Here is a 22,662-nt window from a genome sequence, read left to right as displayed (position 1 = left end):
TGTCGAAAAATTGTTGAGTAACAAACGCCGTAGGAAGCATTTAAGCTTTCCATAGATTTGGATCGAACTCAGTAGTAGATCCTCTAGACTGAGCAGAGCCCCGATAATTCAAGCCAGATAGAATGTTAGTCCAGACTGCATATCCAGAACTAACTTTATAAGAACCAGACTTATGAAAGTGCCATATAACATCATCATATTGACCAGAAAAGCTAAGCGAGATAGATAGGATAACTCGAGCTTGCTCAGGAACGAACGCCTTTATATTGCTAGCATTCCAGGTATTAGATGGACTATCGATGAAATCGGACACCCGAGGAGCAAGACCTTGCAAATCCTCATTGAATATAGCTCTATAGGGTTTGGAAGTGGGAATCTAGGCATCCTCAGCCGTCACAATGTATTTCCCATTCTTAACACGCCATCTACATCCTTGCAAAATGATGTTTATTGCTGCCAGAAAACTTCTCCAAGCCCATGAAGGGTTTGTCCCACAGTTGGCATTAACAATGGAAGAATGAGGAAAATACCTGCCCTTATATATTTTGGCTATCAATGAATCGGGATAGACCAGGATTCTCCATACCTGTTTAGCTAATAAGGCCATGTTAAAGCCATGAAGGTCCTTAAATCCAAGTCCTCCAAGAAACTTACTTTTACACATCTTGCTCCAAGCTGCCCAATGAATTCTTCTTTCCTCTTTCTGCTGACCCCACTGGAATAGCATAAGCAACCGCTTTTATGAGAATTTCTTTGCCAGCGGAGGAGAGGAGCTTCTCTTTCCATCCAACGATTATTTTAGCCACTTTAGATTTAATATCACAAAAGGTCTGCCTTTTAGATTTACTGATAAATGTTGGCAAACCCAAGTAGCGATCTTGGGCGCCAATATAGGATACCCCAAGTACCTTAGTAATTCTTCGTTTATCATCCTCCGGGATATTATTACTAAAGAAGACAACAGATTTTTCTAGGTTGATTATCTGATCATTAGCCGAGGCAAACGACTTTCAAAGCCAGACCCCAATTCTGCCTTTCTTTCTCAATTTTAGGCAGTGCATGATTTGAGGCACAAATGGTTGGAGTCTTCTCCTCAGAACCTTAGCAATGATCTTATACAAGATTGTGCACAAGCATTGTCTATAATGCTTCATATTTCTCAGATTCTTTACCTTCGGTATTAGGGAGATAACGATATGGTTAACACTCTTAAGCATTTTACCAGAATGGAAAAAACTGCAAACAGCCCGGAAGATATTGTCTTTCACCATTTTGCAATTTTGCTGAAAGAATCTAGTCGTGAAACCATCTCAACCTGGAGTTTTATCAGGATGAGGAGAGAATACAACAGCTTGAATTTCCTCGCAAGTGCTCAGCATTAACACCATGGACATTACTAAATTGCAATGTAGTATCATCTAGCACAGGTCACTTGTGCGTCTCTCTGATTTTTGTCAATACGAAGAAAAGGATCTTGTGAACACGTGCAGCATTTCACCACATAAAGCCTCTTGTATTGATCTCATGATTATAATTCCATTTGATAATGATTTTGTTTTTTTTTCTTTTGACTGTTTCATTTCCGTACATTCTAAAATATAACCTAACTTTTATTTTTGATTCTCATGGGTTGTTAAAGCCAAAGCCGCTAATCTCTGCAGGGGGATCAAAACAAATCAAGATTAAAGCCTAAGTTTGCAAGCTTGTCTGCTGATTTATGCATGCAATTAGTACGAGGGTTCTGTTTATATACCAATTTGGTAGTATCGTCACTTCTAAACCATGTTTGGCTTCTGTGGCAGCAGAGAATTATAGAACTTGTCGTGCAAGAAGAACTTCTTTCCTTTGCCGTCAACAGCTTGTTTCCATCCACCATTTGTAATTTTCTTGTACTCATCATTACCAGTATGATGAGGATCAGTATCAGCAATGCACAATCTCCACTGCCTTCATTGTAATGAACTCTCAAAAGAGCATATGAAAGGAAAAGTCAGAGACTCATTTTATGGTCATGCTATTTCTCATTTCTCATATTTATGATCTTGCTACTTACCTGTCAAGTCCATTCACAATAATTTGAGATTTTATTTCTACACATATTTAGTTCTGCATAGTGCACTAGAAATTCTTCATATTTGTCATGATGAATTCTAACAAAACCAACTTACACCTAGAAGTTTATCCAACACAAAGCTCAACTCTGTGGCACCAATCTATTATTACATGTTATAAGGAGTATCAGATGACTTGGCAAGAACCGCTTTTTGGATCTTATATAAATTAGACCAGCAACCTAGCAGTACATCAAACTTTTCTAAATGTAACAAAAATAATAAATAGAAGCAAAGAAAAGAAAACATCCTCCACAAATACAATACTCGAATGATCTTACACCACATGACCATTTCTTAAGCCCCCATGGTTACAATATCATCAATATCATTTCCTTCTTTTCTAATTCCAGGCGTATTTCATTGAACAATTCAATGTTGGCCCTCACCTTCAGTATCGCCCCTAATTCGTATATATACCTGATCAGGTGTCTCTGCTAATTGTATCACCCCATTCATCACTGTCCCAGCTTTATTTGGACAAACACGGCTGTTGAAGGCTCTCCCAAAATATTTGATGGCCAGACCTTCTCCCCTCCGCCAATCATTTTGTTGTCAGACATAGATAAATCGCCTGATTTTAATCAAAGCATTTCATTGAATAAAAAAATTAGCTAGATATTAGAATAGCAAAATTTAAGAAGTATAGAGATTATTTATGCATTTTTTCCATTTATTAATGAGATGAACCACAAATTTGATAGTACAAAATGTAACCTCTCCTATCCCTCAAACAATGATGATTTTAAGAATCAGGTATTCCGTCCAGAAAGAAAAGGAAAAAAAGAAAAAAAAATCTTTTCATAGCAAACTCAAACTTGTGATCGAGTACTTTGCGTTAACAAAAGGGGAAAACAAAAATTACATCTACAAACTTTCTCCAGGTAATGCTCATTCAGAAACTAATCACATTCTGTCTATCTGGAGGAGCAACACATTGCCACAAAGAATAATATGCGGGAATATCAGCTGCCTCAACACCAAGGGCTGCAAGGCTACGTCCATACTCCTGACAATGTTGCATACAGGTTAATCCAGTTAGGTAAGGTCAATTCATTATTGCTTGTATAGTACAAACATGAGAGAGCAACAGAGGATCGAGAATACCTGGATATCAAGGAACAATTGCATGCATATCTTGTCAGAGTTAGTAACACTCTGGTCTGAGACATCTGAGCTTGCTCCACCTCGTCTTTGGGCACCCTGCCGTATTCTCAGGAGCGAAACTTCAGTTTTCCTAGCCTGAGCATAGACATCGGAAACAAATTAGAGCCGAGAATTTCAAGATTAGATCTACTGTCAAATTAACATATTTTAATCTTGGACACTGACCACGCTGACAGTTTCAGCAGCTAATTCGTAATAACGACTAGTAAGTTCTGTTGCTGCACCAACCAGTAATTCCTTCCTAGTTTCTTTAGTTAAATATGTAATGGCTCGCTCTCCATCCAGAAAAGCCTGCAAGCAGTGAGAAAGTTAAGCACAAAATCTATGATACAACTACTACATTATAATATCAGGACTTTGAAGCTCAAGTTTCATGATACTACAGAGGTTATATCTAATGAATACTTAAGACACAGCAGGTAATCACAGTCCAGGCAGCACTTGCAGTGATTAAAGTAATGATATGAAAGTAAGAGTACCAAGACCGGTAATAGATAAAAGAGTATCATAGTCAAGGTGTGAGGAAGCAGACTGTTTAACAAGCCTTTACCTCATTTCTAAAACATATGCAAACTTCCGAGACTAAAGTAACGGAGCTAATGCTACTCCAGTGAAAACATACCTTTAAAGGATGTAACACCCCTGAGACATAAGGTGAATGCCTCACAGGAAGAGGCTTATTAGTCATCCTGTATGTTGCAGATATTCCCTTCACCTGTCTCAAGTCCTACAACATTTTCAAGCCAAATCATGAACATTTGAACCAAATTATGAAATATAACCAATTTAGCAATACAGGAGGGGCTATTTGCACTCCTTTGGGTCTTCCCACACCTAATCTCATCCAAATACTTTAATTGGAATTATAATAAACCAGCTAGTGAAAGGACAATATAGCCCATTCTCTTCTACTCCATCCTCTTCCTTTTTCTCGTGCAGATAATTCACTGATCCTATGAAAAATAATTAGATCAAAGAAAATAACTCTTCAAAAATCATGTTTAGTTAGCTCCTGCCTATTTTCATTTAAGGAAGATTTTGTATAACCATCTGAGTTGTTTCTATGGAGTTCCTGTGGTGAAAACCTCTGCAAAGGCAATTTGATGCTCAAATACTATGGTTGCCTTTTCTGCTAATCAAGAGAAGCAGATAAACGAAAAGTCAATGCAAAATGACACCCACTCAACTAAAGAACCTACAATCAAGAATAAACCTCTAAATGGAGAGAAAAAAAAAAAAATAATTGAACTTAAAATCTTTTCAGGAGATATCAAAAAGCGTTTAGAATATACTAAACTCAAAAATCGGCATAACCTACTTTGAAAGAACTCGACAGAAATAATGAGAGGTCGAAAAAAAAATCCATTAAGAGAATAAGTAAAAAGGAAAGGTAAAAAATCTATATGAACTTACACTTTCTCTGGTCAATTATTAGGAAGGAACTTCAGAAAGAAGTAAAAGGAAAATAAACAGAGAAAGAGAATAAGATAATCAAATTTGGATAAACTCAGATAATTAGAAAGTGGAGTAAACTGAAATGATTAACTGGATCCAAAAATCCAAAAGAATAAAGAAGATGGAGGGAGACAAGAAAATGATGGTAGTTTGTGTTTGTTAGAGGATAGTTCCATCCTTTAATTTATCATTTTACTATCATCTTAATTAAAGCATTTGAATCCCAGGGAGTGCAAATAGCACCTCTCAGCAACACAGGCTATCTCTATGAACAATCTCACAACCAGAAAAGCATCCTCATCCAATTCAATCATATCCTAGTGTATAGCTCACCTCCACAGCCCTATTGACTAGCGTCTCAATGATTGCATTGATAGCAAGAGGTGCTAAATCATTTAATGACTTTCCACTTTGCAAAATGCTTTGTTTTACTAGATCAAGAACGTCTGCTGAAGACGGAGACAGAAGCTGAAGTATGTGATCAAGGTAGTCTCCACATACCACCGTAGCCAGACAAGTTAAGTCGTGAATAATCTGCAAAACCAAGACCCTCTATGAAAGTGCTCATATAACCTTGATCACGTCCTCCATGAAAATTAGTATGACTAGTAGAACCATGACAAGATGCTTACATAAACAAAATCATCAGGCACAGCTGAAATAGCCCATTCATATACAGTGTTGGAACCTAAATTACCCATTTTCCGTGCAGCGATTCCAGATGATAACCAGTTTGAATATCTGTTGAATATTCATTAATGACAATCAATAATTGATATATAAACTGAAGTGACTAATACAAATTATCCATTTTCTGTTAAAACTGACCTAGCAAGAAGCTGTAAGGACAAGCGAAGAAACTTGTCGGAGCACGAGAGGATGAGAACATCTTCTCTCCAACAAGACTTCAAGCTCTCTAAGAGAGTGGCACTTTGTTTTAACGTTAGGTCTTGCAAATTTGTTTGACCAGAATGTAAATTCTCAACTGGGACAAGACTAGTTGCTGACAGTGCAGAATCCAATGCTCCTGCTATTTCCTGAAATCTGTGATAACTGGATATATAAGAACAACCTTTTGACGACAAATAAAAGCAACATCTAAGATTTTGGTTGCATACCTTAAGGAGAAATAAACCCCAACATTCCACTGTTTCATGAACTCGACATAAACAACTTCTGTTCGAAACTTAGCGACAGCAGATCTGGATGGACAATAGCCTTGCATGACAATTGGATGTTATAACTATAATGACCAAAGTATAGGATTATAGTTTCTGGTGTATGTGCGCGTGGAGAGAGGAGTACTACCTTCAAGATGAGCCAAGAAATCCAGGCTTGATTTGTAATTCATCAAAAATTCAGTAGGTCTTCCAGGGGAAAAAGCACCTGGCTTTCCCTTTTGAATTGCTGAGAGAACCTCTTTCAGGATTGAGTTGGCTAGGAAGTCAAATGCATGAAGACCCGAATTCTCTGAACCATAAATTATAAAAATGGCAAACAAGTAAAGCATCAATTTAGTGCCATTTGAACATAGTGGGGACAAGATTAATATAAGTGTACAAATGTTTCTTTCCTGAGGCAGCCAAACACAAGATAATTTACTAGTATCTGATCAATTTTTTAAAGGGTACGACGGACTAAAAATGATAGATGCTGTATGAGCAAGATTATCAACATTATACTCATTTTTTAGTTCTTTTTTATAGATAAATTGGTCAATCTATAATCAAGGTCTGCCCTGATTTACATGGAAACAATTTTTCAAAATGAACACATAAAAGCTGTTGGCATCAATTTTCCACAGAAACCAACAAAAACAAGAGAACAAAATCTCAGGTGAGTTGGCCTTTCGTAAAAGTTGAGATTGATGTTCATAGTACATGGTAATTCAGCTTGAATCAGAATTCAGATAAACCATACATTCTGAAAAAATTGTGCCAAGGGTCCAACTCCAGCCACAAAATAAAGCCACATCATGAAGATATCTTTTAGCAGCACAAAATATTAAGAGAAAGCTCAGTTTTAATGTAACAGCAAGACAAATGATAGAAGGATTTACCAGCGGAAGATATCTCCAAAAGGAATTTGCAATCTTTCTCAATGCATTGCTTGATTTGGTAATAATCATTTTCAAGTCCATCCCCAGATACCCCAGCAACCGTTCCTGATGGTCCATGTGGAATAATTTTATGTATTAGTGGAGCAACAATAGTTGTGCGGAAAATCTCTTCTGCACTATTGGTATTATCAATGGCAGCATATGCACGTAAGCAATTGTATATTGCATTTTCATCACGGTGTTCCAGTCCATCAACAAAACAATGTCCCAAACTTGCATCCAATAAAAGGCTTGCACTTTGAATCCTCTTCTCCATGTTCTCAATGAAAGGAAGATTCTGTACTGGCATAACAGAGAAAAGAGATGAGCACATATATTTAATAATTTTTACCTATGATTATACAAAGAGATGCTAGTGTTTCCACATAAACATAAATATTAAGAGCAAGAGGGAAAGAGACCTGTGAATGAGCCATATAGAATTTAAGCCGATTCATCTCACTGGCAATTCTCTCTAAAAGCATGCTTTGAGTCTCTCTCAAATTTGTTCCATTCTCAATAGATTGTAAGGAAATGCCATTACTCATAGCATTCTTTACAGTTGAATTGACATCTCCATTTGACCAGTCAGCAGGTAAACTTGGTAGCTCCTTTATAAGTTTCTCAACCTGCGCATACATAAATTTCGCATAAATAAATTTCTTACTAAATGCCTTGATGTACAAATAATTCCTAACGATCTCATAAATTAACATCACTTAAAATTAAAATGGCGCATTACCAAAAAAAGAAAAACAAAAACTTGATAATTAGGTTTTAGAAATATTACCTTAGAAACGACATGAAACGTATCCAACAACAACTCCAAAATCTCTCTAGCAGAAGCAGCCTCCGATCTCTGTTGCAGTCCATTCCTCAAAGCCACAAGCGAACCTTCAACGCTGCCTCTAAACCCCTCGATCTTTTCGCGTAGCTCCAACAGCGGGGCCCGCATTCGAACCACGGCAGCGTCCACGTCAACAAGCTTAGTACTGAGATTAACAAAATCGGCATAATCGCGGTTAATTAGATCGATTAGTTCGTGATTGAGGGAGGAAAGATGTGCCTGGAGCTCGGAACGGAGTGTATCGAAAGGGACAAAGGTTCGGAGCTCCGAGATGTATGATTCGGAGTCGAATGTAGGAGACAGGAAGAGATTTGGCTTGAACCAAAGCGGGTGGCTGTCCAGTGGATCCGAGAAAAGGTCCGTTGCGGATCTTGGTGCTGGAGATGATAATGAATCCACCATTTTTAGTTTGGTTAGTTTTGCTGAAAATTTGAATCAGATCAGGAACATGTGAATGAATTTTGCTGAATAAAGTCAGTTCAAAAATTAATATTGCTATTGAAAACTAAGATTTATTATAAATTATTTAGGATATAAGACTGATACATTGCGTAATTTCTTCATAAATTGTTCTACTCTTACTTGCTTACATCCACCTACCCAATCAATGAATGCCACCTACGCTCTTTGATTATTTAGGATAATCGAGGTAACTTAATTTATTAAAAAGCCTCTTAATATTATTTTTCTAATAATTCTATTATAATTTTTGAATTAATCTTTTTAATGTAATAAAAATAAGTATGAAATCCAAATATTTACAAGGAAATTTACTATAAGATCTATAATATGTCTAAAATTTGTATGTTAATTTAGTTATTTTTTTAACCTTCAAGACTTATTTATTTTAGCAATTTATAATAGTTAATAGGGGAAATAATTTTATTCATTTAGTAATATTCTATTTATATTTAAATTTCAGATATCTTTTTTTTATATGTATTATTTAAAAACAATATAATAGTTAAAAATATTGAAATACACTTAACTTAATTTCATTATATTTATTACTCCCTATAAATATTTCAAGAAATTACTCAAAAAAATCAGTTCCAAAATTTAAATTCATAAAATTAAAACAAGGTTTGAATAAACATTCGTAATGAAAAAAATAATCCATAACCCAGAGAATATAAAACTTACATATAAGACATTTAAAGCTATTTAAATGTCATTTTTTAAAATTCTTTTTTACTATTTTTATAAAATTTATATTTAAGAGTTTCTGGATACTTATTAAATCCTTTTTGTAATTTTGTAAGTTAAAATAATTTTCATAATTCTTATTATTTATGTAAAAGATTATGATATTATAAAGATATAATTATTTTTGTATAAGCCAATAGTTTATAAAAATATTGATAGATTTATGAAAAATAATAGAATTTTCATAATCATGGGATTTACAATAAATAATAACTTTTTATATATAAATTTTCCATAAACTAAAGTTATTTTTTATAAATTTTATTACTTATTTTATCTTTACATAAGTCAATAATTTATGAAAATAATAAGTTATTATATAAAATAAAATTTTATTTTATGAAAAATAACGATCCTTTTATATATTTTTATTAGAAAATATTTTTTTTATAATTATTAAGAAAATATGATCATTTGTACAAAAATAATTAAATTTATAAAAATAATATATTTTTCAATAATAACGAACTAATTTTTTATCTTACAAAAATAATAATTTTCTATAGCTTTTTTTGTGATTTAAAATAAATATTTTATAAATTTTAGAGGTGTATGTAATTTTTCTATTTTGATTATTTTAATAAAGTCATATTTTAATTAGGAACCTATAATTATGTGTATAAAAGTTAAATATGTATATATTTAATTATTTGATAAATTCTATTGATTGCTTGAACAATATTAAAATATTTTAATACAATAAATTTTATTTTAATACCCTTTGGCGATTTTTAGAATCCTTTGTGAAAAAGATAATAGTTTATTATACATATAGAAATAAAAGAAGGGGAAAGAAAGATAAAAGGAATTACGCAATGCCAAAATAAAAGAAGGGGAAAGTGGGGTAGAATGGGTATTCAATTAGTTAATCCTTTGGGGTACGTCTTGGACCCAAACTTGGAAAACAGCAATGTTTATTTCCAACTTTACGTGAATGGTACTGCTTAGCTATCTTATCATCTCTAACCAATACCATGCTTGAACATCCTTTCTTGGAAGATAAATGCTGCTCCTTTGACTTCAATCTTTCTTCTTCTGCTCTACTTGGAGTAGGAGTAGCAGTAATTCTGGCAATTTCTTCATTCCAACATTCATCTTCAAGGAATTCTAACAATCTTATTCTTTGATTATTATTATGATCAGTTTGGTTGCTCTCGCACAAGGAATCTTGAAAGAGCTGATCGCACTGGTTCTTTTTCTCTTCTAATGGATCTTTCTCCCCTTTCCAATCACCTTCTTCCTCCTTTAATGATGGAAATACACTACCGAAGCTGTCTCTCCGGCTCGAAGCATTGCTGCATGATCGGCTGAATTCTGAAAGAAGGTAAACACAGTGTCACAATTTTAAGATTTTGTGTGAAACTTTTTAATTATTATAAGGTTATCGCACCTCCTTTGACGCTGAAGAAATCATCCTCAGTGTCAGATCCTTCAGGCATCATATTTTTGCCGCCTACAGAAATTGCGAGCAAGGTTTGTGAATTTACAAGCTATTTGATGCATGTGAATTGTACGACTGATGCAAAATAAGGTGCAGAAGAGGTGTACTCAGTCATACCAAAGTCATGGGAATTTGTCACAGAAATTGATGTGGAAGATTTGGAATCTGAAATGTCATTAGCATGTGAGGTTTCCATGTCGGATGGCCTTTCCTCAGAAGATGGCATCAAATCCATGTCTGTCTCATGAAGACTAATAGTTGAATCTGGTGTTTTCTTGACCGAAACAGAGTCTTCCATTATGAGAAAATTCCCTTTTATGTCGATGTCTCAACACATTGTCTTATGCAAAAGTTTATAGAGACAGGAAAGAAGAAGCACAAGAAGAGATTCAGATGAAGACAAGGAAGAGGAACAAGAAACTTGCCTTTGCCTTTCGGCTGAGCTGGATGAGAAGAATATGCCTGAAAATCAAACACAAGGAAACAAATAACAGAATGATGGATTATTATAAGGAAAAGATGTCAGTTGATTTAGATTTTTTTGATGAGCAAATGCATGGGTTTAGCCGTATGAATGATAGTTGCCTTTTAGGCCACAATGTCTAATAGTATGTTATCCTGCCACACCATCCAAAACCATAGATTGAGATTCAAACTTCTCAATTCAAAATTCTATAGATTTTTATTTTCTTGTTTTTATAGTACATGCTTTAATTCCATTGAAATTTACTTTTATCTCTATTTTAATTTATGTGGAAATAGCATGGAAAGTTGGAAAAAATGTTGAGAAGATTATGGTTAATTCAAAATCTTTATTATGTAATGGTTTTTCCTACATTCATTCCAATATTACTCAAAAGAAAGGAGACTTTTGTTCCTATCGAGTTTAATTTTTTCCCAATTGTTGTAACATTACATGAATAGAAAAAATAAGATTCAAGGGTTGCTTCACAGAGTTCATGCTTGAAAATTGACTGCATAAACATGGTATACAAGCAATCCAAAGACCCATTAAGAAAACATTGATAAATTTCTGCATATGAAAGAAACAAATATGTATATGTATTGTGTATACATAGAGAGAGAGGTTACAGCATCATGACCCTGAATTCTTCAAAGCTAAGAACACCATCACCATTAAGGTCAAACTGATTTATCATCACTTTACATTCATCGATAGACTTTGAGTCACCGAGTCTTTTAAGCATTTTTCTCAAGTTGTTTGGTGTGATGAACCCACAGTTATCCTCATCATACATAGCAAAAGCCTCTTTCAGATCCTGCAGTTTTTCTTCTTCGCCTCCAGCTTCCATTAGCCTAACAAGATCCTCCAATTCCAACAACCCATCTCCATCTGAGTCCACTAACCCCACCGCCATTTCCGCCTCTTTCACGAACAACTTCCCCCCTATCAAACTTACATGGTCACTCAGTTCTGATGGTGAAATCTTGCCATCGCCATTCTTGTCCAAGTGGCGAAAAATGAGTTCCACTTCTTCTCTCTTTCTCATTGCAGAAAAAAAAATGCAAATTATTTAACAATTTTGTGATCAAGATCAAGCAGACAGATATATAAGAGATGAAGTTGTAAATGAGGAAGATTATTGAGAAAGAAAGAAGCAAATGCAATGCAAGAGGGTATTGATTTGAGTAAAATAGGATGGCATGCTTGTTTAAATGGGTGTGTAAAAGAGCGTGTGGCATGCGAGTTTTCTTGACCTGACTTTCCATCATATCTGGAAGAAGTTGCCATGAATTTTCAATAGAGTGAAAGAAGTGTTCAAGAAATGGAGAATTATATTATAGAATCGGATAAATGGAGGAATAACGTCAGGACTGAGGGAAGGGTCATGTGCTTGTCCCCTACTGTATATATAGCCATAGAAAAGCTAATTAGATTATAATTTGCATTGAGCCTTTTATTTATTTATTTATTTATTTTGGAAGTTCACAAACTGACACAGGTGAGAACATTATTACAAATTCTAGGTAGAAGACCATTGTGGTTATGGAGGTGGTGAATAGAGAGTCTGGTATGGAGTTTATTTTGTATTAAGTTGCTCAATTTTTCAACAGGGTAGTTTTGAGTTTTGACAGAGTAAATAACTCAATTCCCTATCAACAACAATAATTATTTTGATCTGATTGCATATAATTATTATTATGATTTTCTTCAACAAAATTAGAAGAGTTCTTTTTGGGCAGTTGGGGTTTTGTTAATTAGACTTACTAGCACTCAAAAACTAAAGAAGGGATCAATGCCTTTTGCTTTACGAATCTTTCTTTAATCATTTATATCTTGAAACTTTCAGCGACTGCATTTGTTTATACACAATAGTCATTTCACCCGCACTTGCTAATAAGGCTGACTCTGCTAGAAGTTCCAGAAAACGTTCTTTCTTGGGCTTCTTCTATGTCAAATTCTGAACTTTTATCAAATAAATTAAAATAAGATTTTTTTTTTTCCTCAAACCTTTCATTATTGGCGGTGTGTGTTTCGTCGTTCCGAATCCAGTCAAAATTTTGATTCAACGTTGGTCCTGGGATGCTTGGATACTGCAATTGAGGGTGGCCAGTTTCATATGTCCTCAGAAACAGCAACGTGCAAAGAGCTTGGGAAGGATTGCGTTCAAAGTCTTGCAGAGCATATAAAGTTACATCGTTTCCTGGTTGGAGAGAAATATCAATTATTTGATTGATCGTGTTTTTTTTGCTCATAAATACTTATTTTGATCCCTAACATTGTTTTATCATAACGTCATCTAGCAGGCTTGTGCTTCAGTGCCAACATTGTTAACCTGTTCCAGCATGCACTAGCAACCCCATGATACACATATTTCGCAAGGAACCTCCATGTGGTTCAGTGATTAGTGTCTCTCTCCAGCCTAGTTCACATATATGTTATAGTTCATGGCGTTCATGCCTGTTTCTTAGTTTTCTTGGTGTCTTCATTTTGCTGGAGTCTGGAGTGACTCCTAATTTGGTGGGGTATTAATTAATACCAGCCAACATCTAGAATCCTTATACTACTAGTTCTGAGTTTTGTTTACATGGAGCCTTTTGTACATATAGGTTCACCACATCAAAATACATTATTACATATTATAAAGAGTATCAGATGACTAGGAAAGAATCACTTTATGGATCTTTATAAATTCAACCAAGAACCTAGCGGTATTGCTGCGTCAGATCAGAGTTTTATTAATGTAACAAAAATAACAAATAGAAGCAAAGGAAAGAAAACATCCTCCACAAATACAGTACTCAAATAATATACACCAGATCACCATTTCATAAAAGCCCCTATGGCTACAATATCACTATCAATATCATTTCTTTCTTTTGTAATCGCAGGTGTATTTCATTAAACAAACCTTCAACATTGCCCCTAATTCGTATACATCCCTGATCAGGTGCCTCTGCTAATTGTATCACCCCATTCATCACTGTCCAGGCTTTATTTGAAAAAACATGGCTGTTGAAGGCTCTTCAGAAATGTTTGATGCACAGCTTTCTCCCCTCTCCCAATCACTTTGTTGTCATTTCCCCAAAAGCAGATAGAATTTTATCCATGTCTTCATAATGAGGCCAAACTGTTTGGCCGTTCTCGTCACTCTTACTTTCCTGTTCATACCAGTAGTACTTGTCACTAAGCAGTATGAAAAAGAAGGGATAAATAGGCAGTAAGACAATCAAATTACAAGAAACACAGTAGGACTCATATCATTAAATTCATGCAACAAATGAACAATATTTCATGTTTTCATCTAGACAAATTTGTTGTCGGCTGAAGTAAAAAAGATATTGGTCTACAATGATCTTGTCATATTGGAAAAGACCAGAGGTAGATACTGATTAATCGCACATGACTACATAAAAATTTCACATGTACAGATTTACAAAAAACGAACCATAATTCCAACATGAGAGGAGGAAGAACATACCTCGTATTTCTGATTCAGGGATGCCCACAAAGATTTGCACTGCCCAGGACTTCGATTAATACCATCAATCATCAATCTATTAGATACCTCTTCCCAGAGAGCCATTCTCCCCTTTACCACTTGAAATCTATCATGTAATTTCCCACGCACTTTTATCAGCTTCTTAATCTCTTCAGGTTTCCATTTATTTCTTTTCACACGCTTGGAAGGCTTTGATTTCTGATCTTGCATTTCCATGGACTCATCGTCACTGCTCAGACTACCATCATCCTCGAGCTCTTTTATGTGTTCTGATTGTGGAACCAAAGTATCAATTGGATTAGATGAAACAAATGATTTCCAAAAATCATCTTGATCTTGAGAGTTGGAGGGAAGTCTGTCAGGTGAACTTGAAATTGAGGCTGCAGTATTTTCATCAGGTTGTAGTCTCCCAACTTCACTATCATCAACTGCATAATTACCATAGCACAAACGATGGTTTACTTCACAAGTCCAATGGATAAAGAATAAAAAAAATAATCACCAGTAAGAATTGTCTAGGAAACCCATCAGTACATGTGTACAAACACACACACACAGAGAGAGAGAAAGAGAGAGAGAGAGAGAGAGAGAGAGAGAGAAAGAGGACCTTCCAGATTTTGCTGTAATGTGTTATCTACATGCATATAACCATTGCTTTCCATTTGTGTTTTGTTTGAGCGATTTCTCGTTGGATATCCATCAACTACTTTTTTCAGTGCTGATATTCCAAAACCAACACGAGAGTTGCCAGATAGCCTTGTTTTGAGCTCATCGGAAAGAACTCCAGCTGGATTTTCCACAGCAATGGCAATGACTTCAGGTCTTTTACCGCTGTACTTTCTTACCATCTTCCTCAGAATCTCGGACACTGTCTTTTCCATGTGAGATAAAGGACAATTCACAGGACAGCTTGATAGTGCAGCCTGGGCAGCTTTATGAAGGGCATCTAAAAGCTTCCCTTTATCTAGCCACAAGCAGCGTGTTGTAATTCTTATTTTTCCTTTTATGGTGTTCGCAGTGAGGCTTTCTGCATTTTGTGGGCGTAAAATCTCCATGCTGTAACAGAGAAATGCCAAGATGTCATTAATACAACTAGCATAGAAGGGTGGATACTATTGAAGATTTCAATGCTCTACCTAATCACTATAATGCCATCTGTTGCAATTCTTAGTCTCTCATCAATGCAAAGCTCAGTTGACGTGCCAAATGCTTTATCACCATCATTATACATCAACTGCAATATAAGACTTCAGTCAATCAAGCATTTTTAAATTTAATTCTATTACTAAGAAATCGAAATCTTCAACTATAACCAACCTGCAAATTTTCCTTCCCAAGGGAAATAAAGCCATTAGATAGAACTTTTCTGTTCCTTAAGTGGGAGACTCCAAGCATCTCTCCATTCTTTATAACCTGGAAAATTATATACAATTTGCCAATTATATCATGACTTATAATTTCAAATAATAGCACCAAAAAGAAAATCATGCCTAGTATCATGTACATGTGTCTTAGCTTAAAGTTAAATATATCATGACATTAATCTACTCATCCTTATTTAGTCAAGCTAAGTTAATACCAGCCACAGGTGTTTATGAATGGAAAGTTAACTCACAGTAGTATGTCGAACACCAGTAGATTTCCCAAGCAATTCATGCTCTTTCAGAAACAAGAGTTCTCCATGTATGGGAAGAAAATGTTGCGGCTTCACAATCCTAAGTACCTCCTCCTGAAGAATTTATACTAATATTATATTAATCTCATGAGAATGTAGAACTTTTTCTTTAGGATAATCAATAAAGTGTAATAAAAGACCAAAGACAAAGATATAATGCATATCAAGTCTAAGAGTTAGTATGCGGGTAAGACACACCAGCACAACCAACATTATGTAGTTCACCTGTTGGTTCTCTTAAAAAGAGACTAATTTTCTGGGTACCAGCTTCTATGTAGTTCTCATATTACAAAAGGCAAAGTCAATAACAGGGAGAAATAAACCATGCTTAAATGATGAAAGCCAGTGTCGCATTAAGATGCTGCATGATGCCAAAAAATTTATAAAAGAAACCTTAAGGATAAGTATAATAGATCTTACTAATTCTCCACGATACCCATGGCCAGATGTGTGCAGCAGCTCATTCTTGCCCATTACCAGAGTTGACCCAATCTCTGATATACGATTCATCATTTTCATCACCCTAGATTCATTGCCAGGGATTACCTGAAAGTGAAATATAAAACTGCTAAAGATGCATAATTTATGTGAATTTAACAACAAACAGTAGATATGATTAATAGTAAAGCCATTTTCCTAAATGCCTGAAGCAAGGAAAAGGAAAAAATGGAATGTCTTAAGTAAACCAGTGAGAGCAATCATATTGGATAAACATTTAACAAAATACAAAAGCTAGCGTAATACAAATTGTTAACATTACTTAAAAATTCAACCAACCAAATGCATTTTTCGAAAATGAAATTGGAGCAAGAATAAATCTCTCCATATCTCGGGCCATTTTTTATTCAGCAACTCTAGTAATACTCTCGTTACCACTCATTATATTCGGTACTTCCAATGCATAAACTCGTCATATATCAAGTGAAAATTCTGAATTCCAGGACAATGAGAACATCCTGGTTCATTCCATACCAAGAAGGTATCCAACATCGTAGAAACTATAAATTACATCCAAAAAGAACTCAAAAATGAAAAATTGTGAATACTTGAATCATTAGATGATCAGTAGAAGCATTACTTTGTCAACTTATATCAAGCCATATGAAAGAGACAGAATAAACCATTGGGCAAATTTTGGTTAAAAATAGAAAATGAAATTGAATTTATAAGATATTACTTTACCTTTGCTGAATATAGAATTATATCATCCTTGTTCAATTTGAAGGAATGACTACTACCATATGATGCAAGATTCAGTGCAGCACGTGGCTCTGCCTGACACAATACATGCCAAGTCAAGAAGCTAGCTAAATGGCACAATAGTGAACTGAGCCAAGGAGATAGATCTGCTTACTTGTGATCCAGTCGTAACAATTAGCAGATCCTTTGGAGCGTAAGCATCAATATCTTCCACTTTCACCTATTTAATGTACAAAGCATAAGATCATGAGAACAAGATGAAAGATGTCATTAAAACATAGTGTTATGAACAAAGATGGGCATAAATTGTCTTGGAATTATATGCCAACCAAATAGCGCATGCAAAGAATACTAAATTTCTGAGCTAAAATTGATTAGAGTTACTTTTTTTTCCCTTGATAAAAAGCTTACCAAAAATATCCGTCTTTAGTTAATAGACCCAAAACAATAAAAATTTTAAAAAAATCTTGCAATCAATAACAATGGAAAACATGATTCCTAGCACAATATGAAGTTTGTGCTCATGTAGTTCCTGCAATAGCCATATTGTGCTTCCCCCAACTAAGTTCTTCCTATCGAATTATCCTCAAAAAAGTCGTTGAACCAGTAAACAAAACAAATTTTATCCAAGCTGAAGTGCTTGAAGGATGAGGATACATATACCAAGTATAGAGGGGTCAAGAGGTATAAAATTTTATGGCAAACAATAATCCTATGGAAGGGTTAACGCCGACTTTATGAATTTCAAGGGCTATAGTTGATATGAAAAAAAATTGAATTATATTTTTTTTCTTCAAAGAAAAACCAAGTAATAGAGGAACAGAATCAAGGCACAGAATTCTTGAAGTATTATTACCAGAGTGGATGGATCAATCGGTGCCTTTCCATCCTTCCAAGCTGCATCCAGATATGTCCTTAAGGACATACCAACAAAGACCTAACAAAATAATCACAATGTCACAACTGTCTGGTATGTCTTCTACCTTTGAAAAGCAAAATGCATTATCTACTAAGAGGTGTGCTTATAACATAATAGAGAAAGCAAGTAACTCAAGAATGCCTACCAACTTTCTACCAGTCAAATCAGCAGCAGCTTTCACACTTCCTAGGCGATGTATATTTGATGCAAACTGGGTAGTAATGATTCTTCCTTTGGCAGCTGAAATATGTCTCAATAATGAATCTGCTACTACACTTTCACTAATTGTCCTTCCAGGTGACAGTACATTAGTTGAGTCACTCATCATCTGAACAGGATTGTGCATTCAATGCATGTCAAGTTGCCATATTTTTTTTGAACAACTTCAATAAAAGAACTAAAATCACAATGCATTTACAGTAGAACTGCAAGTAAAAAACACCTAGATAGATTCACAGTTAGAATTATCATGCAGAGGAAACCACAAGGTTAAGGATATGATTAACATCAAATGAATATCTAAAGAAAACATAAAATCATGGCATCAGATGCCATTATTTAACTTCAAACTGTTAAATAAATTACCTCTGTAGATATGTCCCTATGACTATTGGATTTGGATCTGCCGAGACTAACAGGAACAGAATTACATTACTGCAAACAGTCGTACTGGTTTTCAAGATAAAATGAAATGACAGTATGATCCTTTGCATTTACTCCATTGCTAATTGTGTCATTAGAAATGTCAAGAGCATTCATTTTCCCCCATAGTCAAAGAAGGTGATAAAGAAACAAACGTGACCCAACTATAGTGATAATGAAATTCATTTTTATTGTCCAATCTATCATCAGAAACACAAATGCAAAGTTTTTGTTTGCAGCTCATAAAACAATTATCTCTTTCACAAAGTTAAATCTAGCAAAGTTGCTTCACAAGAACATGTAATTATGATAAGTTGATTACAAACTACAGTATAGATACAGGAGACTTACCAATGTCACTCCTTCTTTTGACAGTTCCTCAAGTGCTTCACGGTCAAAGACTTTGCCATCCAATGGTGACTCATCTATCTGTAGACATAAGCAAGTGAACTCAAACGAAGAGAAAAGAAGATATATCAATCAATAAGCTTACCTTCCAGTCCCCCGTGTGAAGAATTGTACCATCAGAGCAGCGAAGTACCAGCCCACAACAGTCAGGAATGGAATGAGTCACCCTGATAGGCTCTACTTCAAAAGGCCCAGCTATAAATTTCTTCCTTGTTCTAAAGACCTTAAGTCTAGATGGAAGAAAAATCCCATGCTCTTTCAGGCGCTTTTTTATCAACTGTTGAAAAGTATGAAAAAGTATATCATAATCTTTAACCACATCAAAAACAAGGCTGCTATGTCAGGACTTGTAATTTTGAAACAGTACTTTCAACTTATTGTCAACATATTTGAGTTAGTTTCTTCACACCTATTAATAGCAAGTAAGGTAGTTTCCATAACTATATTTATGCTGTATTAGTATGCATATGCTCTAGTCATGGATGCATGTAGCAGCCACAATATATACCTCCATCGTAAAAGATGATGCATAAATCGGAGTACGGGAATCCAGAGCTGGGATAACCTGCTTGGAGAGTAAGAGAGATGATGTAAGTGGAAACAGAAATAAACAGAAGAATGCTAGAAATCATAAAAGAAGATATTTTATATTAATCATGTCTAACTAAGCCAAATGACAGAGCCTAGAAGGCTGAAATGCTGCAGCCAAACCGTAGCTAAGAGCCACACTATTAAATATAAAGGCCAGGAGAAAAAAGCTTGGTCTGTTAAATTCCAAGTTCCATCCCTTATCCTTCAATAAGAAGAAGAATAAGGAGAAGTACCCCTACTTTGCCAGTGCAGCAAATACCATTTCAAGAATAAACAAAATGACGTGTGAGACAGTCATTTTATCATGTGTGGCATTTAGCCTTTAGGAAGATAAATAAATCTATTTAATTTTGTAGCAATGCAATCATAGTCATTCTTAAGAGCACTGACATAGCCAATGGATAATGCACAACGAAAATCCCTTAGAAAGCTACAAGTAAGCGTCAAACACAAGCATGTGCCTGTGACAAACTGGCAATAGCTGTCAGCAGATATTGAGACCAATAGTTGCCTAAAGTTTTGAAGTTCATCTTCTCCACCTTTAAGAATAAGATAAATTTTCAAGAATCATATATCAGCTGCAAAAAAATCTATTTACACTTCAATTTCATGTTGATTTCATCTATATATCCACCTTGGCCATCCCAACTAGATGGATCAAGCTGCCCCCAGCTATCAGCCAAGGCACTGGTGTGGATCCTTCTCTATTAAACAATAATTGTCGGTTTAAATTGTGTCTGAATTTATCAATAATAGAATGCATGAGAAAACACCCTATCAGAAACTCAGAGAACAGATTTTAATGATAAAAACATTGATAGAGTTAACAAGCTTAATAGGCAGGTAGTTCATCAAGCAGTGCTAGGTCAAAAGGTCATTTTCCAAGAAGTAGAAGGAAACTTTACCCAAGGCAACGCACCAATGTGATCTTCGTGCCCATGAGTTATAATAACAGCTTCAATTTTGTGGCTCCATCTTTTTATAAATGTGGTATCAGGTATAATTTTTTGGACTCCAAGCTCATCATAGCTGGAAAACATCATAGAAATATTAAAATGTTAGCACATCCAGATAACAACACTTCAGCAACATGATTATTAATAATCCATGCAAAAGAAAACTGCAATTTCCAGTGCTTTCTACACAAAAGTGTAATCCTTGAAAGTGCTTTATAAAGCATTTATAGTCACTAACACAGTTGATTTCACGTATTTCATCCTCTTCCTAATTCATTGCAAGAAGTCGGAAAAGTTGTTAAAATCATGAAGAAGTAACTAAAGCTGTAAAATGTAAATAATTTTGATGGAATCACGAAAAAATTAATAAATTAATGGCAGAGATGCATGCAGGCATGCGCTAAACACAAAATATAAGATCCTCAGGAAGCACAGTATGCCCAAATACTTACTCAGGAAACATAACACCAGCATCAATTAGTATATAGCGATCATAATTCCCAACAAGCATGCAATTCATCCCAATCTCACCCAGGCCACCAATTGGAACAATGCGAAGAGGTGGACCATTAGACCCTTCATAAAACTGTTCCATCTTGCGCTGAACAGAATCCTCCATACTTTTCCCAGCCCCTTCCATTCTTCCTGATCTTTTACGTGGTGCTTTGGATCCATGACTGCCTAGAATGAAACAACACAGAACAGTGATCATAAAAACTAAATCCCTAATAGTAGAAACTATATGGATGATAATGCTTAACCAAAAAGAACAAGGAAAAAAACTGACCAGAAAAGTAAAAACCCAAAGTCCTAATGAATCCAAATAAATTATTAATGCACTGAAAGAAATGAGAATTTGAACATTTATAGTATGATCCTGTTCCTATGGATTGTAAGGTGCGGCAAGAAAACATAAATGGAAATCAAAGAAAGAACAAAAATCCCACAACATTCAGGTTTTTGAGGTTACTTAGTTACAGCTGTATAAATACAAACTTAAGTTATATTATGAATATTGTTGACATATGTAAGGTTTCAATTGATAGAAAGTTTTAACCTTACAATTTTTCCAAATAACAAAAAGAAAACATATCAATATGGGATTGTTCACACACCAAAAGAAGATAAATATGAGCTCCATAACTGCATACTCTTTTCTTCTACTAAGTTCTTCATTTTAGCACTAGTTCTCATAAAGTAAATGATAAAACAAAATAAGTAAACTCATATGTGAAGGTGTTTCAGTAAACACCTATTGTTGAAGAAGAGCCGATAGAGCAAGAAATGGGATACTTTCTTGTGGAAGGCCTAGGCCGGTGCAAAAGACTGTAGGGACAAAGAGAGATAGCACTAAAAGCAGCCATTTTGTGAAAGCAGTGTTGTTCGAGTCTGCTACAAGAAGTGAAGTATAATGAATAGGAGGAGACTGACTGCATCTGCATATGTTTCTTTCACTTAATTTAGAAGCTCCAGATACTGGAAAACCCTAGAATTTTGATTTTAGTTGAGCTTTTCCCTGGAGCGGGAAATTGAGTGAGTGAAGTGAAGTTCAGGATTTTTTTTGTTTTTTCGTAAGGTTGAGAAATAAATATCTTTCTTATCGTTGAGACGATGGCAAGTGATAAACAGTCGCACGTGCCTGCCTAACACCACGTGCGTATCCCATTATGGTTTGTGAAATTTACTTATTTTTTGTTTTTTATTTTTCTGTTTAGTGATGATTTTTACAGGAATTAAATCACCTCATATATACGTTCGCTGATAATATTCATGCACAAATTATAATCCAATGATTAAAATTTATCACAAATAATATTTAAATTTTATATATTATTAATAATTTTTTTATTAAACAATAAAATTTGAACTATTTATTTTAAATTTAATAATCTCAAATATTATTTAGAGCATGAGAAGCATTTTTGTGGTTGAATAAACATTAGTATCTGCTGATATAATTTCTTTACAGTTTGCAATGGCT

At 34.8% G+C, this 22,662-nt stretch overlaps 4 protein-coding genes across 8 annotated transcripts; all 4 read right to left on the bottom strand.

Annotated features, from left to right (window-relative positions):
- Window positions 1-2,243: 2,243 nt before the first annotated feature.
- LOC8266319 (conserved oligomeric Golgi complex subunit 2) lies at window positions 2,244-8,211 on the bottom strand. 2 transcript variants are annotated; one of them, XM_015726106.3, is made up of 13 exons: window positions 7,622-8,211; window positions 7,254-7,460; window positions 6,793-7,129; window positions 6,042-6,203; window positions 5,852-5,951; window positions 5,562-5,777; window positions 5,366-5,474; window positions 5,067-5,267; window positions 3,901-4,005; window positions 3,444-3,569; window positions 3,219-3,353; window positions 2,977-3,120; window positions 2,244-2,685 (listed from the first exon to the last, which is right to left on the bottom strand). In XM_015726106.3, the coding sequence occupies exons 1-12, from the start codon at window positions 8,078-8,080 to the stop codon at window positions 3,007-3,009; spliced, it is 2,271 nt and encodes a 756-aa protein (XP_015581592.1). In that variant the 5' UTR covers window positions 8,081-8,211; the 3' UTR covers window positions 2,244-2,685; window positions 2,977-3,006. The 2 variants fall into 2 exon arrangements, with proteins under 2 accessions (XP_015581592.1, XP_002511204.1); XM_002511158.3 differs by lacking the exon at window positions 2,244-2,685 and having other exon boundaries at window positions 2,747-3,120.
- A 1,420-nt stretch (window positions 8,212-9,631) lies between these two features.
- Window positions 9,632-10,969, bottom strand: LOC125369753. 2 transcript variants are annotated; one of them, XM_048372734.1, is made up of 3 exons: window positions 10,443-10,969; window positions 10,275-10,337; window positions 9,632-10,198 (listed from the first exon to the last, which is right to left on the bottom strand). In XM_048372734.1, exons 1-3 carry the CDS (start codon window positions 10,621-10,623, stop codon window positions 9,750-9,752), a joined length of 693 nt encoding a protein of 230 aa, XP_048228691.1. In that variant the 5' UTR covers window positions 10,624-10,969; the 3' UTR covers window positions 9,632-9,749. The 2 variants fall into 2 exon arrangements, with proteins under 2 accessions (XP_048228691.1, XP_048228692.1); XM_048372735.1 differs by lacking the exon at window positions 10,275-10,337 and having other exon boundaries at window positions 9,633-10,198.
- A 367-nt stretch (window positions 10,970-11,336) lies between these two features.
- On the bottom strand, window positions 11,337-12,161 carry LOC8266321 (calcium-binding protein CML38). Its single transcript, XM_015723351.3, has one exon. It carries the CDS (start codon window positions 11,834-11,836, stop codon window positions 11,414-11,416), a length of 423 nt encoding a protein of 140 aa, XP_015578837.1. The 5' UTR covers window positions 11,837-12,161; the 3' UTR covers window positions 11,337-11,413.
- Window positions 12,162-13,444: 1,283 nt separating this feature from the next.
- Window positions 13,445-22,419, bottom strand: LOC8266322 (ribonuclease J). Of its 3 annotated transcripts, none has more exons than XM_002511161.4 (17): window positions 21,934-22,419; window positions 21,134-21,362; window positions 20,631-20,754; window positions 19,643-19,699; window positions 19,220-19,411; window positions 19,078-19,155; window positions 18,230-18,412; window positions 18,022-18,102; window positions 17,320-17,385; window positions 17,148-17,240; window positions 16,386-16,511; window positions 15,906-16,019; window positions 15,608-15,703; window positions 15,427-15,524; window positions 14,898-15,346; window positions 14,270-14,718; window positions 13,445-13,949 (listed from the first exon to the last, which is right to left on the bottom strand). In XM_002511161.4, the coding sequence occupies exons 1-17, from the start codon at window positions 22,121-22,123 to the stop codon at window positions 13,854-13,856; spliced, it is 2,721 nt and encodes a 906-aa protein (XP_002511207.2). In that variant the 5' UTR covers window positions 22,124-22,419; the 3' UTR covers window positions 13,445-13,853. The 3 variants fall into 3 exon arrangements, with proteins under 3 accessions (XP_002511207.2, XP_048228689.1, XP_015581879.1); XM_048372732.1 differs by having other exon boundaries at window positions 21,134-21,358; XM_015726393.3 differs by having other exon boundaries at window positions 20,645-20,754; window positions 21,934-22,415.
- Between the last annotated feature and the right edge of the window lie 243 nt (window positions 22,420-22,662).

The sequence above is a fragment of the Ricinus communis genome, chromosome 4 (assembly GCF_019578655.1).
Source record: "Ricinus communis isolate WT05 ecotype wild-type chromosome 4, ASM1957865v1, whole genome shotgun sequence".
NCBI classification, from domain to species: domain Eukaryota; kingdom Viridiplantae; phylum Streptophyta; class Magnoliopsida; order Malpighiales; family Euphorbiaceae; genus Ricinus; species Ricinus communis.
This window is presented reverse-complemented; position numbering and strand designations above follow the sequence as displayed.

Bases quoted from the DNA above. Each gene is read 5' to 3' on its own strand.
- LOC8266319 (XM_015726106.3), bottom strand. From the start codon at position 8,080: ATGGTGGATTCATTATCATCTCCAGCACCAAGATCCGCAACGGACCTT. The intron at 5,952-6,041 runs GTAGTACTCCTC...TTGTCATGCAAG, and splicing joins TTTCTTGGCTCATCTTGAAG to GCTATTGTCCATCCAGATCT. The intron at 5,268-5,365 runs GTAAGCATCTTG...TTGGTTTTGCAG, and splicing joins TGCCTGATGATTTTGTTTAT to ATTATTCACGACTTAACTTG.
- LOC8266322 (XM_002511161.4), bottom strand. From the start codon at position 22,123: ATGCAGATGCAGTCAGTCTCCTCCTATTCATTATACTTCACTTCTTGT. The intron at 21,363-21,933 runs GTGTTTACTGAA...GTTTCATTCTAG, and splicing joins CGGCTCTTCTTCAACAATAG to GCAGTCATGGATCCAAAGCA. The intron at 13,950-14,269 runs GTATGTTCTTCC...TGGTATGAACAG, and splicing joins CCCTGAATCAGAAATACGAG to GAAAGTAAGAGTGACGAGAA.
- LOC125369753 (XM_048372734.1), bottom strand. From the start codon at position 10,623: ATGGAAGACTCTGTTTCGGTCAAGAAAACACCAGATTCAACTATTAGT. The intron at 10,338-10,442 runs GTATGACTGAGT...CAATTTCTGTAG, and splicing joins GACAAATTCCCATGACTTTG to GCGGCAAAAATATGATGCCT. The intron at 10,199-10,274 runs GTGCGATAACCT...ACCTTCTTTCAG, and splicing joins TTTCTTCAGCGTCAAAGGAG to AATTCAGCCGATCATGCAGC.
- LOC8266321 (XM_015723351.3), bottom strand. From the start codon at position 11,836: ATGAGAAAGAGAGAAGAAGTGGAACTCATTTTTCGCCACTTGGACAAG.